Source organism: Octopus sinensis, linkage group LG23 (genome assembly GCF_006345805.1).
Source record: "Octopus sinensis linkage group LG23, ASM634580v1, whole genome shotgun sequence".
NCBI classification, from domain to species: domain Eukaryota; kingdom Metazoa; phylum Mollusca; class Cephalopoda; order Octopoda; family Octopodidae; genus Octopus; species Octopus sinensis.
Window position 1 is genome coordinate 11,573,423 of NC_043019.1, and position 23,616 is coordinate 11,597,038.

At 38.4% G+C, this 23,616-nt stretch overlaps 1 protein-coding gene across 2 annotated transcripts in view; it reads right to left on the minus strand.

The window, feature by feature from the left end:
* Positions 1-22: 22 nt before the first annotated feature.
* LOC115223678 overlaps positions 23-23,616 on the minus strand; it is a 24,729-nt gene continuing 1,135 nt past the window's right edge. Inside the window, exons 2-3 of one of the 2 annotated variants that reach the window (XM_029794353.2) lie at positions 3,357-3,530; positions 23-302 (exon numbers count right to left, since the gene is read on the minus strand). In XM_029794353.2, coding sequence (XP_029650213.1) covers positions 93-302; positions 3,357-3,527 — 381 coding nt within the window. In that variant the 5' untranslated portion in view covers positions 3,528-3,530 and the 3' untranslated portion in view covers positions 23-92. Of the gene's footprint in view, positions 303-3,356; positions 3,545-23,616 lie in introns of both variants that reach the window. The other variant, XM_036512591.1, reaches the window with a different exon arrangement.

Sequence of the window (23,616 nt, forward strand, 5' to 3'; positions counted from 1 at the left end):
AAAAAAAATCAACAAGAAACAATGTTGAAAAATGTGAATGAAATAAACAATAAATAAATAATAAATAGGAAACGATATGTTTGTTGTTGAATTTAGGTGGAAGTCTTGATTTGATCAATGTCTAGTTGCATTTCTTGGTATAACATAGCTAGTGACTGCTTGAATGCCATAAGCTCCGACTCAGCTTTTCCAACACGGTCTAAGCAGCTAAACAGTTTCTTTAGTTTCTCTTCCATAAGCCTACCGTGTTCCTCATACATGGCTACCATTTGCTGTTGTGCTGTGATGCATCGCTTTTCAACCTGGAAAAATGGTATCCAAATACAAACCAAAGTCAAAGGTAATAATGACAAAATAAACGTCTGTGTATCAATATTACAACAGGAGTGGCTGTGTGGTAAGTAGCTTGTTTACCAACCACATGGTTCTGGGTTCAGTCCCACTGTGTGGCACCTTGGGCAAGTGTCTTCTACTATAGCCTCGGGCCGACCAAAGCCTTGTGAGTGGATTTGGTAGACGGAAACTGAAAGAAGCCTGTCGTATATATATATATATATGTGTGCGTGTATGTTTGTGTTTGTCCCCCTAGCATTGCTTGACAACCGATGCTGGTGTGTTTATGTCCCCGTCACTTAGCGGTTCGGCAAAAGAAACCGATAGAATAAGTACTAGGCTTACAAAGAATAGGTCCCGGGGGTCGAGTTGCTCGATTAAAGGCGGTGCTCCAGCATGGCCGCAGTCAAATGATTGAAACAAGTAAAAGAGTAAAGAGAGTAAAAGTGAGTAAAAGAGAGGTTATAATGTGGTATAATTTTCATACATCACTTTCAAATCTGTTTTCATCAATAGGAGGAGCAGGCATGGCTATGTGGTTGAGACCAGCCACATGGTTTTGTATTTAGTTCCACTGTGTGGCACCTTGGGCAAATGTATTCTACTATAGCTCCAGGTCAATCAAAGTGTGCTCTAGTATTACCAAAGAGAATAATCATCATTCCACAGCCTTTTAATTAAATCTGATGCTTTCACTAACAACATTTACTGTTCTACAATAACACATGCTGTTACGGCTTGTTTAACCTGGTTTTTGTATAACAAAACTAGCAGTATCGTCCGGCGTTGCTCGGGTTTGTAAGGGAAATAACTATATAAACATTTTTAGAGAGTTATAGCCAAAAAATAGCAAAAAAATGCATTAGAAATGGAAAAAAAATGATGGTAATTTTTTTTTTTAATCGTTGACTCATCGTAGACATTTTTAGAGAGTTACTTCCCTTATATAATAGCGAAAAAAATGCATTAAAATGGAAAAAATGATGGTAAATTTTTTTTTAAATCGTAGACTCATCGTAGACGCGCGCTAATACTCAGAAGGGCTCGATATGAATCACGACTATAAGATACCTGGTTTTGGTTAAACTGCACCGCAAAATGTGGGAGTAGTTAGGAATCTAAATCGTAGGAGACAGACACACAACTTCACTTTTATATATAAAGATATCATTGTAAAAAGGGGAAAAAAACTCAAGTGGGCCATGACTGACAGAAGTCACTGATATCCCTACTCTAAACTATTGACGGTTACTTCAACAACAACAACAACAACACAAAATAACAACTAACATGCCATGCAAAACATTCCAGTAATTTAAGGTTATTCTTTGTTTGAAATTGATTCGTTATTTTTTTTTTTTTAATTCCATTTTTAATCAGTACAGCCATTAATTTCACCATGAAAAACAAATCAGCTATGCATAACACCAAATCTTGAATTCTTGCTACTTAATTAATTCAATCAAAACAGAAGTGGCAGAAAACAGCCTTGATAAACATTAACACCTTTGATATCAACCCACCTAAGACTGTTTTAACCCTTTAGTGTTTAAACCGGCCATATCTGGCCCAGATATTCCACATATTTTATATTCAAACTGGCCAGATCCAGCCTCTCACACCAAACCTACATTGACATTCTAAAAATAAACAATCACATCATTGAAACCTCAAAGCTATAAGATAATGCATGATTGATTCAAAACAATTTGAGTGAAAAAATATTACATTTAACAGAGTAATCTGAACACTAAAGGGTTAAACTGATCTAATTAAAACATTTCATTCAAACTTCAGGTTAATTAACATCCCAGACTCCAGCTTAACCCTTTAGTATTCGCATTAGTCTGCCAAAATTAATCCTTTTTTATCCACATTGTTTTGAATTTATCATGTAGCTATGAGATTTTGATGAGGTAGCTGTTAATTTTTAAAACGATATTGTAGGGTTGGTGTGAGAGACCAGATCTGGCCAGTTTGACCATAAAACAGGCAGAATACTTTTGGCCGGATATGGCCGGTTTAAATGCTAAAGGGTTAATAATGACTGAGTGATTTTACTAAATTCTGCAAGAATTTGAAGGCGTGTGGCTTAGTGGTTAGTGTATTTGGCTCATGATTGTAAGGTTGTGAGTTCAATTCTTGACAGCACGTTGTGTCCTTAAGCAAGACACTTTACTTCACATTGTTTTAATCCACTCAGCTGGCAAAAATGAGTAGTACCTGTATTTATCTAAGAGAGCAACAACTCTGGATCAGAACTGACTTAGTGATGACCAGTTCAACCCATACCAGCATGGAAAGCAGACAAAATGATGGTGGTGGCGGAGGTGGTTTATGGCTGTGGTGATGATATCAACTATCATCATCATCATCATCATCATCATCATCGTTTAACGTCCGCTTTCCATGCTAGCATGGGTTGGACAGTTCAACTGGGGTCTGGGGAGCCCGAAGGCTGCACCAGGCCAGTCAGATCTGGCAGTGTTTCTACAGCTGGATGCCCTTCCTAACGCCAACCACTCCGAGAGTGTAGTGGGTGATTTTATGTGCCACCGACACAGGAGCCAGACGAGGCTGGCGAACGGCCACGCTCGGATGGTGTTTTTTTTTATGTGCCACCGACACAGGTGCCAGACGAGGCTGGCAGACGGCCACGCTTGGATCGTGTTTTTTATGTGCCACCAACACAGGTGCCAGACAAGGCTGGCGAATGGCCACGCTTGGATGGTGTTTTTTATGTGCCACCGACACAGGTGCCAGACGAGGCTGGCGAACGGCCACGCTTGGATGGTGTTTTTTATGTGCCACCGACACAGGTGCCAGACGAGGCTGGCGAATGGCCACGCTTGGATGGTGTTTTTTATGTGCCACCGACACAGGTACCAGACGAAGCTGGCGAACGGCCACGATCGGATGGTGTTTGTTACGTGCCCACAGCACGGAGGCCAGTCGATGCGGTACTGGCTACGGCCTAACTGTGACAAAAATATTTTCCAAAGCAAATAATAACATAAACTTACATGTTTTTCCAATTGCTTTCTATATTCACTGAAGAGTTCGTCATGTTTGCGCTTGTCATTAACTTCATCGATAAGCTCCTGAGCTTGCTGTATGATAGAGTCTTTGGTAACCATGTCCATTGAAGACATTGAGGCTGGAGTATCTTTTACATGAAAGTCAGAGGAATCCATTTGCTACAAATAAATTACTGTGAATCAAGCATAAGTTCAAATCAAGGTGGAAGTGAATGCAAAAAAAAAAAAAAAAAAAAAAAAAAAACCAAATAAATGATAATCCTTTCTACTTCAGGCACCAGGCCTGAAATTTGAGGGAAAGGGACAAGTTGATTACATCGACCCCAGTGTTTCACTAGTATTTAATTTATTGATCCCGAAAGGACGAAAGGCAAAGTCGACCTCAGTGGAATTTGAACTTAGAACATAGTGACAGGTGAAATACCTATTTCTTTACTACCCACAAGGGGCTAAACATAGAGAGGAAAAACAAGGACAGACAAACGGATTAAGTTGATTATATCGACCCCAGTGCGTAACTGGTACTTATTTAATCGACCCCAAAAGGATGAAAGGCAAAGTCGACCTCGGCGGAATTTGAACTCAGAACGTAGCGGCAGACGAAATACTGCAAAGCATTTTGCCTGGCGTGCTAACGTTTCTGCCAGCTTGCTGCCTTTATTTATTGATCCCGAAAGGACAAAAGGCAAAGTCGACCTCAGTGGAATTTGAACTCAGAACATAGCGACAGGTGAAATACCACTCAGCATTTCATCCAGCATGCTAACAATTCTGCCAGCTCACCACCTTAACAAAACAAATAATAGTAACAAACAAATAGGTGTAAATCAAAAATGTCATAATGTAAATTTAGTTCATATTTTTGGTCCATAAAGTACAAAGTATTGGGATCGCTTCTTCTCTCTAAATCAGTTGCATACCAGTGAGAAATGCTGTGGGGACCACTCAGGGGGTCCTTACAGGAGAGTCACACATATTTAATCCTTTAGCATTCAGATTACTCTGTCAAAGATAATGCTTATTAATTCACACTGTTTAGAATTAATCTTGCATTATCTCAAAAAATTTGGGATTTCAATAATATGATTGTATATTTTTGGAATAACACTGAAGGGTAGGTGCAAGAGGCTGGATCATTTTGAACATAAAACAGGAAGAATATTAGGGTTGGTTATGGATGGTTTAATTGCTAAAGGGCTATTATGTTGTTGTTGTTGTTTGTTCCTTCTCGAGCCATGCCTGGCTCATAAGGGCCGGTTTCCCAGTTTCTTGGCATATAGGTTCCCCACCTGGATGGGACGCCACTCCGTCGCAGGTGAGCTGCAAGATGCAGGAGAAAAGAGTGAGAGAAAGTTGTGGCGAAAGAGTCAGAAGTTTCGCCATTACCTTCTGCTAGAGCCGCGTGGAGCTTAGGTGTTTTGCTCATAAACACACACATTGCCCGGTCTGAGATTCGAACCAGCGATCCCTCGACCGCGAGTTCGCTGCTCTAACCACTAGGCCATGTGCCTCCACAAAGGGTTATTATAGTGAACTGAAAATCTTTATATACAAGCCTTTACGAAGGAGATAACAGAGACAACATTCTGAATTCGTTTACAAGGCTTAGAAAAACTGAAGGACCGCTGTAATAAATGTGTCTCTCTGATCCTCCTGTATTTTCTTTAAACCAAAACCAGGAACTTTTCAGCAACCCCTCGTGTATGAAGGGACAGGGGATATGTACATATGCATACATACACAACAAGCTTCCTCACAGTTGTCGTCTACCAAATTCACTTGCATGCCATTGATTGACCAAGGCACTTGCCCAAGGTGCTACACAATGGGACTAAACCTGAAACCATGTAATTGCAAAGTGTGTTTCTATTCCTAAATACACAGAGCTGTGGTACTGTATCAAGTTACTTCAAATAATGCTTACTACCTATCATATACTCTTCAAGGAAGATAAGGTAAAAAGACATGATGTAATAATATCATGATCTACGCATAAATGAGCGTATATGATTACATCGTGGCTAAATAAGCTGGGAGGCCATTCAGTACAGTTTGTAACATAGATAGATTGCTTTTTGGCATGAATGGTGAAATTAAGAGCTAATGGGAAAAGTTTGCTGTTAATTACAGCAAAAACTCTATATATATATATATATAGATGTCTCGCAAACAACTTGCACATGCAAGTGCTACCAGTTAAAAGCTCCGTATACCGGAAGCTAGCAAATGTATGGGGTCATCAGGAGAGAATGCGCGCCGTTTCGGGGCCTACCTCTCGACAGCATCAATGCGCACCAGCCCCCCCCCCTCACTGATATGAGGCCCCGCTTGCTAGATCAGCTGGTTATGAAGAACTCAATATACTTCTAGCCATCACTCATCGTCTCTTTTTAACCAAAAAAAAAAAAAAATATATATATATATATATAGTCCCGGGGTCGATTTGCTCGACTAAAGGCGGCGCTCCAGCATGGCCACAGTCAATTGACTGAAACAAGTGAAAGAGAGTAAAGAGTATATATATATCATCATCATCATCATTTAGCGTCCGTTCTCCATGCTAGCATGGGTTGGACGGTTCAACTGGGGTCTGTGAAGCTGGAAGGCTTCATCAGGCCCAGTCAGATCTGGCAGTGTTTCTACGGCTGGATGCCCTTCCTAACGCCAACCACTCCATGAGTGTAGTGGGTGCTTTTTACGTGCCACCTGCACAGGTGCCAGACAGAGCTGGCAAACGGCCACGAACGGATGGTGCTTTTACGTGTCACCGGCACGGGGCCAGGCGAGGCTGGCAACGGACACGAACGGATGGTGCTTTTACATGCCACCGACACGGGGATATATATATATATCAATGTCTGTCTAATGTAGCCAGTATGAAAATATGTTGAAATACTAATTGTAAAGTGTGAGTTTTGATCAATAAGGTGAAGAACAAAAGGTGATAGTGTCTAAAGACTATATGTTAAAAAATAAATAATTGGGGCTAAAAAGAGCTTTTGAAGCTTTGAAGCAGGAAGGGTTGGTGACAGGAAGAGCATGCAACTGTAGAAATTTACCTCAATAAACATTGTCCAACCCATGCAAGCATAGAAAGGTAGATGTTATGATGGTGATGATTTTAAAAATATCATTAGCCTCCACCCATTTATTTTTATGAAGATATCACACATACATCACATGCAGGGGCGGTGACAGCAAAATTATCATCATCATCAATTTTATGTTAGGATCTTTTAGGTTTGAACGGCAGTTTTTTCTAGTGGTGTCATATGAAATTGTCACCCATAATTATGACCCTAGTATCGATCTATTGCATTTCAATCTGTGTTAGGGCTAGGGGTAGGGGGAAGGGTATCTTTTTTTTCCTTCAGAAATGTAAATAAACCCAATCTGTTTCTTAAACGAGGGACAAATTCATACAGCACAGAATGTTTTCACCTCAATAGACGTCATTGATTGGTTGAAATTGAAGAAAAAATACAACAAATATCTTACAAACTATAGAATTTTCTCAATAAAGCCAAGAGAAAATGATGTTTTATAAACACATTCTACCAGTATATGAAGTTCAAAAGTGTTTAGTTACGTGAAAATTATTTTTAAAAACTGCCGGTCAAACCGAAAAGATCCTTATGTTTATTTATCCATCCTTGCATGGGTTAAGCAAGTCTGTTCACCTGTAGCTTTCTACATCTCTATTGTATATCATCTCGTACTACAACTGACTTCCTCCTCCTCCTCCTACTACTACTACTGGAACCTTCTATTACTATTTCATCTATTTTGCATCAACCATTGATATCACATGCCTCAATAAGCGCAGAGTCAGTTGATATTTCTGATGCTCAACCACATTCTCAGTGCTCTTTCACTTAAATTGGCAAGTGGATTCCTGTAATCAAAATCATTCCAGCCATAACTGCCCTGTCTTTCAATTCATAAATGACTACAATGGTTAATATAATCCTTTAAGATGGTAGGATATAATTTTAAGAGAATTCAGCTGCTATTTCTAGCAGTTTGTGTGACCCAAAGAGGCTGACTTGTTAGGTCTAGGCAACCTATCAGTGCATCTCTAATGCTTATTCCAGCCTTAACTGCCCTGTCTTTCAGTACATAAATGACTACAATGGTTAATATAATCCTTTAAGATGGTAGGATATAATTTTAAGAGAATTCAGCTGCTATTTCTAGCAGCTTGTGTGACCCAAAGAGGCTGACTTGTTAGGTCTAGGCAACCTACCAGTGCATCTCTAATGCTTTTAGATTCTTTATACACACGGCCCAAGTCTCATTTCCACACAACATCACACACTCCTTACAATTGCTGCAAAGCAGCCAAAAAGGTTAGGTGTACTTCAGATTATCCATCTACCCACCTCTAACTCTAGCCATTGTACTATCTATCATTAGTCCTGCTTCCTCCATTAATCATGTCACTCCAGGCAGCGAAGACTGTTCATATTACTAGCTTTTCCAGTCATTTTTATGCATACCTCTAAATTCCATTGCATCACTATGAGAACCTCCTAACGATGTAGGCAACACATTATTAAATTCCTGCCTATGCCTTTTCTGCAAACAGTACCAAGCCACTTACCTGCTTCTATTGGACTCTTTGTATCTTGCACTTTGCTGCATTGCTGTTATTTAGCTGAAGCTTTGATCAAGCAGATCTATGATCAAAGGTGTTTCGGCCTTGACCACCCCAACTTGTTTTTTGGGGTCTTTTTTTTTTGTTGTTGCTGTAACAGGCACACACATGGGTGCATGATTAAGAAGTTTGTTTCCTGTCTATATGGTTTTAGGTTCAGTCTCTCTGCATGGCATGTTGGGTGTGTACCTTTCTTCTCTTATAACCCGGGGCCAGCCAAAGCCACAGAAACTGAAAGAAGCCCATTGTATGCATGTGTGTGTGTGTTAGTGTTTCCTTGTTTTAGCATCACATGATTGTTGTAAAGGAGTGTCACATCAAAGCTGATGTGGGGGCCAAACATCAACAAAACCTTTACAATCTTTAGCAATTGCAACGTCTGTAGTTTCAGTCCTTCATATCAGTTAACCCTGTGGTATCATCATCATCATCATCACCTTCGTTTAGCGTCCGCTTTCCATGCTAGCATGGGTTGGACGGTATATAGGAGGTAATGAAAGCACCAAGAAAAAATTTCGAATGACAAATAGGAGGAACCTCTATATAGTCGTTCGATCTATCAAAAACAGTAGCTAAGTCTCCTTCAAAATACACTATACGTCTTTAAAATAAGAAGTGGTTCCCTTGTTAGTTCATATAATTTAGATAATATAGTCCTAGACCAGATATGGACCACTGTTTTTGAGAAGCAGGCCACAAAGACATCTCACATCATCAAGCGTGTTGCCCTATTAAACAATTGAAGATAATTTTTCGTTAGTGTGCCATTCAAAGTCCCGTGGGCCGCAGTTTACCTATGGCTTCCAAGACCTTACACATTTCCACTACATAAAACTTCCGCGCTCAGAAAAGTGATCGTTCAATTCTCGTCATCCGTGAATATTTTAGATATACTGTGTCTGAAATATAGGCGGGATGGTCATGACTATAATGCCTTTTGGTCATAGTTTTGCCAACTGCCTTTTCTCTCCCAGCGAAGCAAAACAAGATTTGAGTCGTATTTCATATATGTTTTACATAAATAATATGTTACCTGTTCACACTACATTTAATGTTTGTTTCCAAGTTAACAACGAAAGCAACTCGACAATTATTTATTTCAGAATACTTCCTGCAGTTCTAAGACTTGAAAGAGTGAAAAGGAAAGGAAAACAAGAAAGTGGTAAGGGAGGGGAATTCGCAATCGATGTTGTTTTTCTTTCTGATTGGAGACACATAATAGATCAGACTGACAATTCAGCCTTCTGTATTAGTAAAATCCAAAAACATTCATTTGTGTGAGATGTTTTGAAATTGCTACGTAAATAGAAGAGAAGGTAGAAAAAGACAAAATATTTCTAAAAAAAAACAATAAGTAAAAAATAAATGCCAGATTTAAAAAAAAAATGAAAAATAAAAAAGGACGAAAAAAATAAGATTGAAAAAAGGGGGAAAATACTTCAAAGGACATAAACAGGTCTTCTCACAAACGTGAAGAGGAAAATAAAATAACAACACAGCACAATATAGAAAAATAGTAAATTGCATTTCTCTATAATGCAGACAGGATACAGAAGAGTATGTGTGTGTGTGTGTATGTGTGTAATAAGCTAGGGAGGGCTGACTCAGAGCAAAATAAAATTGCTTTTTCTAGGCTAGGTTTTATGTTTTATTGTGAGAGAAATAGACATTTATTTCAGTTATGGGAATAAATATAGTCTGGATGGATGCTTGATAACATAAAAATACAGACTTGGCAAGGCAACCTCTCGACTACGTTTTTATTGTTATTATTATTATTATTATTATTATCATTATTATTATTATTACTATTATTATTATTACTACTATTATTATTATTATTATTATTATCATTATTACTATTATTATTATTATTATTACTATTATTATTATTATTATTTTTATTATTATTATTATCATTATTATTATCATTATTATTATTATTATTATTATCATTATTATTATTTTTATACATAGATCTATTTCAATGTACGAATGTTAGCACGGTTTACACTATAAACCTTTTGGTTTCTCTCCAAAATCAATGAGCAGTATCTGATAAACAACAACATTCAAGCAACTAAAATCCCTCACCCTACATTTTACCCTTTTTCCTCCAAATAACAACGTACAATAAATATGCTTAAGTCAAAAAGTCCAAGGTGATACAATTACATACACACACACAAAAGAAAGGAGGAGGAAATTTGTACGGAAGGAAACTGTCATTTTATAACTTGGTTCATCATAAATTTTATTCTGTAATGATTTCTTTTTTTTTTTTTTTTTTTTATAAGTCTTCGCTTTTAGTTTTGTCAGAGAAGCAAATGTGATTCCGTTTGGCGGCCAGACGGCCGGCCGGCCGACGAAGATTTGGAAAAGGAAGGGGGCGGTATTTTTGGGGGGTTGCAATAAAATAAACTGTATCGTTGTTGGAGACGAACTTTAAGTTTTTAGTCGGCAATCTTTCGTCTCTAGTAGACCTTTCCGTTGATTTCCGTAAAATTTTTTTTTTTTTTTACATATGGGCTTGCGGGAACTTTTGAAGTAATGAGAGCGAAAGAGACTAAGAGAAAGCGATTGTATGACGAGGGAAGTTCTTTTAAAGTTACCGTGCATGGGGGCATTGATGGACATGTGTGTGTGTGTGTGTTTGATGGGGTGTGGGAGACAGACAGTATGTTGTGTAAGTGAAGTGCTTCTGTTAGTGTGTGTGAAGAGACAGAGTAATGTGTGAAAGAAAGAGACAACTGAATTTTTTTACTCGGTGTATGTGTATATGTATGTATATTACTTCAAAAGTTCCCGCAAGCCCATATGTAAAAAAAAAAAATTTTTACGGAAATCGACGGAAAGATCTACTAGAGACGAAAGATCGCCTTTTAGTCTTTCGAAAATCTATGCACTCATACACACACACACACACACCTTTTTAAATATTTTACATATTTCAGTCATTTGGACTTTTGCCATGCTTGGGATTAAAGCCTTGAAGAATTTTAGTCGAACGAATCAACCTAGTACTTGTTAAAGACTCATACTTAGAATCTTTTCGGTTTGACCGGCAGTTTTTTAAAATAATTTCCACGTAACTAAACACTTTTAAACTTCGTATACTGGTAGAATGTGTTTATAAAACATTTTTTCTCTTGGCTTTATTGAGAAAATTCTATGGTTTGTAAGATATTTGTTGTTTTTTTTCTTCAATTTCTGCAATTTCAACCAATCAATGAGGTCTATTGAGGTGAAAACATTCTGTGCCGTATGAATATGTCCCTCGTTTAAGAAACAGATTGGGTTTATTTACATTTGTGAAGAAAAAAAGATACCCTTCCCCCACCCCTAACCCTAAAACAGATTGAAATACAATAGATCGATACTAGGGTCATAATTATGGGTGACAATTTCATATGACACCGCTAGAAAAAACTGCCGTTCAAACCGAAAAGATCCCATACTTATTCTATCGGTCGCTTATTGGTGAACCGGTAAGTTGTGTGGACATAAACACAGCAAAACCCGGTTTTTGAGCGGTGTGAGGCGAACGACAAACACACGACGGAATTCTTTCGGTTTCCGTCTATCAAATCCACTTACAAGGCTTTTGGTCGGCCCGAGGCTATAGCAGAAGACACTTGCCCAAGGTGCCACGCAGTGGAACTGAACCTGAAATCATGAGGCTAGGGAAGCAAACTTCTTACTACATAGCCAAATCAACGACAGTGCGAACATGTACAATAACAAAGTCAAAACGATCTGATATCATCACCTACTCTCTCACACATTGAATCGTTAAATACTGGCTTACATATACGCTAAAGGTTTTTTTAAAACCAAAAACACGCACACAAACGGAAAACGACTTAAAAACAAAAGAAAACGGGTTTTAAAATCCAGGCGAATACTTTTTAAAAACTCTACAAGAATCAAACTTGGCCAACCAAATTGACCACTGAGTATTCATTATAATACACGTAGTCCGTAAATTTACATTCCACTACCTGTCCAATTTGTAGATCCAGAGTTCATACACCAAATAGATTGATTATAGGGTCAAATGGAACAGTAGGAAAATACAAAAGAATAGGGAATTATACATTTTAAATCAGCTTGCGCGAGCGACAAATCGAGAAATTAACAACATATCTTCCTCAAAGCTTTACCACAATGCTTGGAACAGAGAACATCTTTTTATGCATATATGCATGTAAGTACGTACGTATATTTTAAATATACTACAGTCAAATGGTTCGAAAATTTGCGAACACAAGGTCCTGTATTCGATCTTTCTGCAAATGTCATTTTCAATAACCATGAGCCGAGCCATAATTTCTAAGTGAATCACTTGTAAGACGGGCACTAGAAACCCGCCAGGTGAATTGTATTAAAAAAAAAACCCAGCATTGTAACAACACTGTTTCTCGCTAAATCTGCCTGAAAAATAACGTTGAAGGTACACACGTCTGCAGAATGTTCAGCCACCAACACATTAATTCAATTGGCTGAGCAACTGAACCTTCAACTGACGACCGAGATCCAAAGGGTCATTCGCACCGTCTGTCCTCAGTCAAGTTTCCAGATTTTCCTCACAGTTTCAACTGGTTACACTGGAGACTGCTCAAATTTGGCTGGCCCCCAAAATCTAAGCTAAGAGCATTAAATATTTTGAGAGAAAGCAAGTGGAAGTGTACGACAACAAAACGGAGAAAATGTTACACAATTACAAACAAGAAAATAACAACAGGTGTCTTTCGACTAATAAAGATGAAACATAAACACACACCATCGCTTGAAAACCGATGTTGGTGTGTTTACGTCTTTGTAACTTAACGGTTCGGTAAAAGACCGATGGAATAAGCACTAAGCTTACAAAGAATAAATCCTGAGGTTGATTTGTTTAGTTCGATGAATAAACGGTATGGCAAGAATTCGATAAGTACCAGATTTTAAAGAAATAATTACAGGAGGGAGCGATTTGTTCGACTGAGACGCCCTCGATGGCAGTGCTCCAACATGGCCGCAGTCCAATGAATCAAGATAAAAGGTAAAATATAATACTCTTTTACTTGTTTCAGTCATTTGACTGCGGCCATGCTGGAGCACCGCCTTTAGTCGAGCAAATCGACCCCGGGACTTATTCTTTGTAGGCCCAGTACTTATTCTATCGGTCTTCTTTTGCCGAACCGCTAAGTGACGGGGACATAAACACACCAGCATCGGTTGTCAAACAATGCTAGGGGGACAAACACAGACACACAAACATATACACACACATAAATATATATATACATATATACGACAGGCTTCTTTCAGTTTCCGTCTACCAAATCCACTCACAAGACTTTGGTCTGCCCGAGGCTATAGCAGAAGACACTTGCCCAAGATGTCACGCAGTGGGACTGAACCCGGAACCATGTGGTTGGTAAGCAAGCTACTTACCACACAGCCACTCCTAACGAATTAGTGAAGGAAGGACAGGAAGTATGTGGAATTTAATTCTAGGAGAGAACAAGTTGACATGTTAAATCCCTCTACTACCATATCGTCTGTTTAACAATTTAATTCACGGAACTTCAAGATCAAAGAAGAGTTCATAATTTTTTACACACCAGTAAACGACATGTTTGGAATTCCAATTGTGTTTGCACTTGTTGGCCTTTTACTACTTGTCAAATCTAGTTGACATATATATTAACGAGTGCCTTGCGATTTATCAAACATAGATCGACCAGACCTTACAAATATCCATTTTGATAACCAGCCTGCCTGAAACTGCTCCTCAACCACCAACACCTGGTTCTATGAGACAAATTTCTTGTTTATTTAAGTGATCTAAATTTCATTAAAATTTCACGTTGTGTTCCAAACACCAAACTATTTCCTAAGTTCATCATTATTTTCAAGATTTATTGAAACAAAGGTAGTGTATTATTTCAATAGAAATATGGTAACAAACGGATTAAATATTGTATGAATCCGTCGGTCTGTTCTGTGACTGACTTTGAGACCGTAGTTTGTTCTTACATATTTTCCGTTTTAAAGTGATCTAAAATAAAACTTTCCATCAAAATTTCATCTTCATCTATGTTCTAAACACCAGTGTAATAATGAAAAAGTTATTTGATTAAATCATTGTTTGGATCTTTTCCTTTTGATGGACGGAATTTTCTAGTTAACTTAAACAATTTGAAACTTCGTATACTGGTAGAATGTGTCAAAAGAAAACATTATTGTAAACAAAATTGTAATTTGTAAGTTTAACGTAGTTAAATTCATTGTTTTCAAAATTAACTGAAATAAAAGCAGTGTATTTTTATAGAAATATGGTAACGAAATTATTAAAGACCCAGCTATCTCACGTCTTTCCGTATATCAGTAAGTACATTTTCTATGTGCTTTTTTTAAAGGATGGTTGTTTGAGATGCGGGAGATTTCGCTACATTAGCCATACTAATATTCCTTTCTTCCTAGTTTAAAACGAAGGTATTTGACTTGAGGGAGATTTGGCAGCTATTTCTAGCAGGTCGAGCGACAACGTATCCAGTACATTAACCAATCTAACCCACCTTGCTTACGCGTTGATGCTTAAGGAAAATTTTGACTGCTATCTCTAGCAAGTCAAACGTAACGTCCACACATAGAGGCACCTTCGTTTGGCTCCAAGTCACAGTAATTGTATACGAAAAGAAAAGGAAAATATTCATTTAACAAAGGTTGGCAATAAAAATACTATTGCTGTCTATTTCAATGACCATTTCCTGTTTAGTTTCTATTATTTTCACTGTCACAGGTGACAAGGAATGGGACGAGGAAGGGGGCTACAACTTTGTTGTTGGTTGGTTTTCGTTTGTTAGATCGTATTCTCTTTTCCTTTCCCTCCCGTGGTATTCCTTTCATCTCAACACAACTGTTGTGATTGAATGATTATTAAGGTCAAACTTCTTAAGCTATGATACCCTCAAGCCCACAACATACGCAGTAAAGAGGACATTTTTATTGACGAAAAACCTGAGTCACTCTTGTTAATTGCTCGCTCAGTGTATTGCAGCCATGCTGGAGCACCGTCTAACAGGGTTAAGTCGGGATCTATCAAAATTTTCTCAAATCACCAATATTGATTTAGTTTTGCATGCTGATAGCAAAAATGATGTCCATTTTCTCTAGAAATTAATAATTTCTACTATAGGTACGAGGCCTGAAATTTTGTCAGAAGGGGCCAGTCGAATACATCCACCCCAATGCTCAGCTGGTACTTTATTCTATCGACCACGAAAGGATGAAAGGCAAAGTAGGCTTCGGTAGCATTTGAACTCAGAACGTAAAGATGAAAGAAATACTGCGAAGCATTTTGTCCGGCACGGTAACAATTCTGCCAGTTCACCGACTTTCTTTTGAAATAAAAAAAAAATTTTTTAAATGTTACAAGCCTCTATAATTATATAATTTTAGTCAATCAGAAGCGTCCATTGCTGACATGCCGAAAGTTGTGTCTGTTTCCAAGGGAACAGCCTTAATATTATGTGACAAGACGTATATGCATGTAAGTTTGTGCGTGAATTTGTATATGTGTGTGTGTGTGTGCCTGTGCTGGCATGTTTTGCTTACATTCCATCCTTTCATACCAGTTATATAGTATGGTTAAAACAATCAAAGCAATTACTGGACCACTAATCTACAATGGGCTGTAATACGTCGTGGTACTACTGATTCCTTTCTTTTATTATCAATTTCAAGAGATTCCATCCTTCAGTACCAGTTATATAATGAGGGTTATTCAAGTAACATTCTACCTTTGTTATACATTCTTGCTTGCTTCATACTCTTGCTTGATGGGGCTGAAATCATCTCAGGTTAGTGGTGCCAGAGGCTTCATGCATAGAGCTGATGAGGTCCACCAGTGTTCCCATTGCTGGCGGTCCCATGCCGGCCTCTCTGTCCTCCAAGATGATGTCGAGCCTCTGGAGATCTTCCCAAATTATGTCCAGCCATTTGACGCAGGGCCAGCTACAGGGCCTCTCCACCCTGTAGCTATTTCAATGAATGAGAGTAAGGACCTGGTAGGAGGATCTAGTGGGAGATAGAAGACATGTCCATACCAGCTCATGCGACGGATAGCTATGAGGTGGGAGGCTGCTGACTGATGCAAGCACACATGCAGTTGTTCGTTGGAAACATGATGGAACCATCTGATGTTCTCAATGATTCTCAGGGATCCACTATTGAAGCCATCAATCCACTTTGCCAGGGTTTTTGTGATCAATGACATGGTTCAAGTAGCCAGGGACAGCCACAGAGACCTGTCAGACCCCGCTGATGACGAGGAACCGGTCAGGGTCCTTCCTGTTCACTCACACACAGCCCTCGGTACTGTTGTAGAGCCACTGGAACAGGGTGATGATCGTTGGAGACATGCTGACAAGCTTGAGAATTTTCCAGAGGGATGCATGGTCAGTCAACCATGTTGAATGTCACCTTGAGGTCAACAAAGGTGGTAATCTATGTGGAACTCCCAAGATCTTTCAATACTGAGATGAAAGGCAAAAATATGGTCAGCACATATACTACCCTCTCTCTTTCCTTGACTGTCAAACAAAATTTTAATTCTTCACATCTCACTGCAATTCAACAAATCAAAAACTCTTCTATAAATCCGCTAATGAACTAATTATTACCAACACACACACACACACCATTTTCTTTCATTTATCCTACACTGAACAAGTGATTTGATACTTAGTGTGTCCTAAATACTTCATGTAGCTTACATCCAACAGAACAGTTCCTGCAAACATTCTAACAGACAGCACTGAAACACACACTCCAAAGTATATATTTACAGTTCTTGTTTACAACAACAGGGTGTTTACATGGTCACTTAACATGCTCAAAATAGCACCCAAATCTTTAAACACCTTGAAGAATTTTAAGCCAAACAAATTGAACCCGGTACCTTTTTTCAAGCCTGGCACTTATTCTATTGGTCTCTTTTGCCAATAGTGGTGGGGGACAGACATATATATACACACACATATATAGACAGACCTCTTTCAATTTCCATCTATCAAATCCACTGACAAGGCTCTAGTCAATGCAAGGCAACAGAAGACACTTGCCCAAGGTGCCAAGCAATGGGATTGAACCTGGAAACATGATTGGGAAGCAAACTTCTTACCACACAGCCACGCCTACAACACACCCACCCACACATTAATGTGCTTTTATGCCAAGTTTATATATATATATAAAGCAAGGACTACTCAATACTTTTTAATTGAATACATGTTTATTAAACATTTGCCAGGGCAAGTTTGAGAGTAACTGAAATTTTGATTTGTTTGTTTTCGTCATATATTTTTAGGGAGAGGAGATAGGACAGAGAGAGACAGGCAGCAGAGAAGGACAAAGACATACAAAAAGTAAATAAATACATATTTCCCCTACAGTAAAAACAGTGAGAGAAAGAAAGAAAAAGATGATGAAAGAAGGCCACCCCACAGTCAACTCCATGGTGGCAGCAGGTCTGAATCAAGAGAAAAGAAAAAAAAAGCTAAAAGAGGCAAAGGGAGACCATGTTTTGGATTGATTCAATTAAAAACTATCTCAGTATTTACATTAACTGACAATGATTATTGTAATTATAAATAATAACAGCTGGATAATCGTTGGGTTTCCATGTTAATGTCCCATAATTGAGAAGGAGGCATCAGACTCAAGTGTAACAGATTTCAGTAATGTTTACAATTATGGCTAATGCAGATCTCACACAATCTCATAAGACTGTGCAGATGGGGGTTGCGGTGTTGATGGCAGCAGCCGTGTGTGTGTGTGTGTGGAGGTATGTGTGGTGTGCAAAGCCGGGTGAAATGCTTTGTGGTATTTCGTCTGCCGCTACGTTCTGAGTTCAAATCCCGCCGAGGTCGACTTTGCCTTTCATCCTTTCGGGGTCGATTAAATAAGTACCAGTTACGCACTGGGGTCGATGTAATCGACTTAATACCTATGTTTGTCCTTGTTTGTCCCTTCTATGTTTAGCCCCTTGTGGGTAATAAAGAAATAGGTATTTCGTCTGCCGTTACGTTCTGAGTTCAAATTCCCCCGAGGTCGACTTTGCCTTTCATCCTTTCGGGGTCGATTAAATAAGTACCAGTTACGCACTGGGGTCGATATGATCGACTTAATCCGTTTGTCTGTCCTTGTTCGTCCTCTCTGTGTTTAGCCCCTTGTGGGTAGTAAAGAAATAGGTATGTTTGGTGTGCAAGGCGGCGAGCTGGCAGAAACGTTAGCACGCCGGGTGAAATGCTTTGTGGTATTTCGTCTGCCGCTATGTTCTGAGTTCAAATTCTGCCGAGGTCGACTTTGCCTTTCATCCTTTAGGGGTCGATTAAATAAGTACCAGTTACGCACTGGGGTCAATATAATCGACTTAATCCCTTTGTCCTCTCTGTGTTTAGCCCCTCGTGGGTAGTAAAGAAATAGGTATGTGTGGTGTGCATGTTTTATCTACTGGTCAGTGACCATGCTGGGGCACACTCTTGAAAGATTATAGTAGGACAGATCAACCCCAGTACTAGCCAAATCTGGTACTTATTCCATCAGACCTCTTTAGCCGAACGCTAAGTTACAGACATAAACAAACCAACACTTTTTGTCAAGTGGTGGTGGTGGTGGGGTAATACAGACAAACACACAAGCACATATGTATATAATGGGCTTCCATAGTTTGTGCCAACCAAATTTAATCACAAGGCATTAGTCAATCCGGGGCTATAGTAGAAGATACTTGCTGAAGATGCCACGCAGTGGGACTGAACCTGAAACCACATCATTGCAAAGTGAGCTTCTTAACCACACAGCAATGGTGCATGCGTGCTGTTGTGATTCAGCCAGTTGTGACCACCAAGCAAAATTCAAACAAGTTATTGTACCACATAAAAAAAAAAAATCAAAACATTTTGGTATTCTCTTGGTTTATGAAAACAAACTGAAAAGTAAAAAAAATGTATATAATTAACATTAAATTTTGGGGTGAGGTGGGGTGGAGGAATGTTTTTTTTTTTTTTGGTGAAAAATATAAAAGATGTGAGGTTTCAAGATTGAAACATCTTTAATCATAAATCTACCCAATAATGGATGACATGGGAGTTAAGCAACAATGACAATTTTGATATGTCAGAGTAGACATGATTCGTGGGTTCTAATATTACTTGGGAAAAGGTGGAATGGTGGGCATATTTGGAGTGGTGGGCATATTTGGAGTGGTGGGGGATCTATGGATCAAACTTAGTTGTTCAATGAACATGCTGGATCAAGACTGACCTAGGGCCATACAAAACCAAACATTGCTCCCATCATGTCGAAATGATACATCTGATCTCAACATTATCGATTTTTTAGGGATTATACAAGAAATTTATTGATTAACAGACAATCATTTGTGACTGATGATTAATCTTCTTACATTTTTCCTTCATGTTTTTCATTAATTATTTTAAAACCCAGTACTCATTAAGTCTGGTACTTAGCTGTTCAACAAACCTGGATCAAGTCTGATCTAGGGTCATACAAAACCAAACATGGCTCCCATCATGTCTAAATGACACATCTGATCAACATGATTGATTTTTTTTATGATTGAACAAGAAATTTATTAACAATCATTTTTGATTGATGACTAATCTTTTTACATTCCTCCTTCATTTCTTCTTTGATTAAATCAACTATTTTAAAACCTTCACAAATCTCTTCATCCTTTCTTTCTCTCTCTTAACCACCCAGAAGCTTATATGCTAGAAATAACAACCAAATCTGCCGTAACTCACACCTTACTGGCTTAAAAAAAAAGGACAATGAATAATGTACAGATATACACACTATATTTGAAAAAACGAGATGGTCACGGTTGGAATATCCCTGTGTATAGGTTGTCTGTTCGAATAGGACTGACACGGGGTTACACAACATTAATACAAACAAAGGAGCTTTGAACAACTAAAAATAGCAGCCAAATTACTCATAAATCACATTTTACTAACGTAAAAAGGAATGAATGCTACATTGGATAAAATGGTTCTGGATCCATTATGAACAAACAGTATGTAAAGACGGGATGATCAGGGTTGGAATGTCTTTGTCTGAACGTCTGCCGGATCAACGATTAGCTGACTTGAGGGTTAAATATGAAGGAAGACCTAATGGAAGTCTTCAGAAGCTAATCAAGCTGAAAATAATTATATTTTAATTGGGGAAATGAAAGGAACATTAGATTAAAAATAAAAGAAGATAATATTATCAGCAAAACCATTATTTATCGATTGATAAACTTTGACTGAAACATAATTGGAATCTATATTCTAAATGATATTGGCAAAAAATGCAAAAAAACCCCTGAGGTAATGGGTGGGAGAGCGATTGCTGCTGTTTTTATTTAGCCCTAGGTCAGCTCTGATCGAGCAGAAAAGGACGATGGAAGACACGACTCCAATTGTGACCATCCTGTCTTATTTTTATTTCACATAGCATAACTAGGTTCGTATCAATATATCTTTATATATAAAAGTGAAGTTGTGTGTCTGTCTCCTACGATTTAGATTCCTAACTACTCCCACATTTTGCGGTGCAGTTTAACCAAAACCGGGTATCTTATAGTCGTGATTCATATCGAGCCCTTCTGGGTTTTAGCGCGCGTCTACAGTGAGTCTACGATTTTAAAAATAATTTACCATCATTTTTTTTCATTTTAATGCATTTTTTCGCTATTATATAAGGGAAGTAACTCTCTAAAAATGTCTACGATGAGTCAACGATTTTAAAAAAATTACCATAATTTTTTTTCCATTTTTAATGCATTTTTTGCTATAACTCTCTAAAAATGCTTATATAGTTATTTCCCTTACAAACCCGAGCAACGCCGGGCGATACTGCTAGTTTTTTATAAAGACAGTAAGGTAAGATATGAGGGAAATTTGGCTGTTATTTCTAGTATGATGAGTAACAAACTAGCGGCCACTCGTTTAGCTTCCAGGGCTCCCTTTATCATACCTGCCAGCCGTGCCATCACATTTTTTTTTTCACACAATGTGTCTAGGACCCATATTATCCTTCCTGTGTGACCTTCCTTTTTTTATGATTTGGGGAGTGGGATTTGGCAGCTATTTCTAGGCGTAACTGGTGACCACGTAGATGCTTCCAAAGGGTTCCAGATAGAAGAAGACAGCCAGGAGTAAAGGCAGACGACGAGATAAGGAGATAGAGACAGACAGAAAGATTGGGAGAGAGAGAGAGAAGAGACAGAGATAGACAGAAAGATAGAGACAGGGAGAAAGAGAGAGAAAGAAGAAAAATATTGATGAAAATTTTTAAATAAATTAATGAAGAAACGAAAGAGAGATTATAAAACTATAAATTATCAATCAAAAACAATTGTCTGTTGATCAATATTTTCTACATAATCACTAAAAAAAAATCAATATTGAAAGCAGACGACATGGTGGGAACCATGTTTGTTGACCTAGCAGGCTTATCTATTATCAAAGATGTTCCAGACGCGACCATCCTGTCTTTTACTAAGACATTGTGCATCGAACATCAATAGTCACATTATCTAATACGACCTTCTTTTCTTTATGATAGTAACGTATGGTTTGAGGTAGATTTAGGTGTTATTTCTTGCATGTAAGGGATCGCCCATTGGTGGTCGTTTAGCCCCAGGTCAGCTTTGATTGAGCAAAACTTACGCTCAAAATCGCTTCAGTCATGACCTACGCATCTTTTTGTCTCCAGACGTACTGTAACTAGTTACTCGTTCTTTGAAACATTTGAGGGGTTTTTAGCTATTATTTCTCTACGAGTTAGTTTGGGCATCTCACACTTTTCCTGAGTGTGCCCCTACATCATCGACTTTGTTTCCTCATAACTTTGAGAAAAATGGACATTTTTTAAATGAAATATTCAAGAAATACCTTCGAGATGGAGTAGATTACTATTATATCAAAAACTATCAGCATCGCCAGGCGTTGCTCGGGTTTGTTTCGACCCTTTAGAATTGGAATTTTTGAAAAGTATAAATTTTGCATTATGTAGCTTGAAAAAAACAAGATGGTCACGGTTAGAATATCCCTGTTTATAGGTTGTCTGTTTGAATAGGACTGACATGGGGGCTAAACAACCTATAAACAGGGATATTCCAACCGTGGCCACCTTGTTTTTTTTTTTTTCAAATATAGTGCGTCTATCAGTACATTATTCAATGTCCTCTTTTTTAAGCCAGTAAGGTGTGATTTAAGGCAGATTTGGTTGTTATTTCTAGCATATTAGCTTCTGGGTGATTAAGAGAGAGAGAGAGAAAGAAAGGATGAAGAGATTGGTGAAGGTTTTAAAATAGTTAATTTAATTAAAGGAGGAATGTAAGAAGATTAATCATCAATCAAAAATGATTGTTAATAAATTTCTTGTTCAATCACAAAAATAATTGAACATTTTTCTGGTTGAAATACACCGAAAAATGGCGACACACCAGTCAAAATATCGTAAAAAATAGGGATTTTCATAGAAAAAAAGCATCTTTTTGGTGTTAACATGGTCCAAATTGAATTTTTTCTTATACGGAAGGAAGAGCAAGCCTTCTTCTATCATACTCTCAATTTTGGTCAACTTGTGCCGCAGGGTCTTGGAGGAAATAGTGTTAGTTGAAGGCTACCAAACCTATTTCTTTATTTGCCCACAAGGGGCTAAACACGGAGGGGACAAACAAGGACAGACAAACGGATTAAGTCGATGATATCGACCCCAGTGCGTAACTGGTACTTATTTAATCGACCCCGAAAGTATGAAAGGCAAAGTCGACCTCGGCAGAATTTGAACTCAGAACATAAAGACAAACGAACTACCTATTACTTTACTACTCACAAAGGGCTAAACACAAGGACAGACAAAGGGATTAAGTCGATTATATCGACCCCAGTGCGTAACTGGTACTTAATTTATTGACCATATCGAGGCGGAATTTGAACTCAGAACCTGCCATACACAGGCAACTTCAGCTTTATATATATAGAGAGAGAGATTTTGCAGTGGGGTCGGATAATACCCATACCCCTTTTGTTTGTCCCGTGTTGTCCCATTCTGTATAAGATCGTCCTGATCATAATAAAGATTTCATAGGCGCAGGAGTGGCTGTGTGGTAAGTAGCTTGTTTACCAACCACATGGTTCCGGGTTCAGTCCCACTGCGTGGCACCTTGGGCGAGTGTCTTCTGCTATAGCCTCGGGCCGACCAAAGCCTTGTGAGTGGATTTGGTAGGCGGAAACTGAAAGAAGCCCGTCGTATATATATATATATATATATATATGTATGTATGTATGTGTGTGTATGTGTTTGTCTCCCTAGCATTACTTGACAACCGATGCTGGTGTGTTTATGTCCCCGTTTCTTAGCGGTTCGGCAAAAGAGACCGATAGAATAAGTACTGGGCTTACAAAAGAATAAGTCCCGGGGTCGAGTTGCTCGATTAAAGGCGGTGCTCCAGCATGGCCGCAGTCAAAATGACTGAAACAAGTAAAAGAGAATACACATACCTCGACTCTTGTTGAA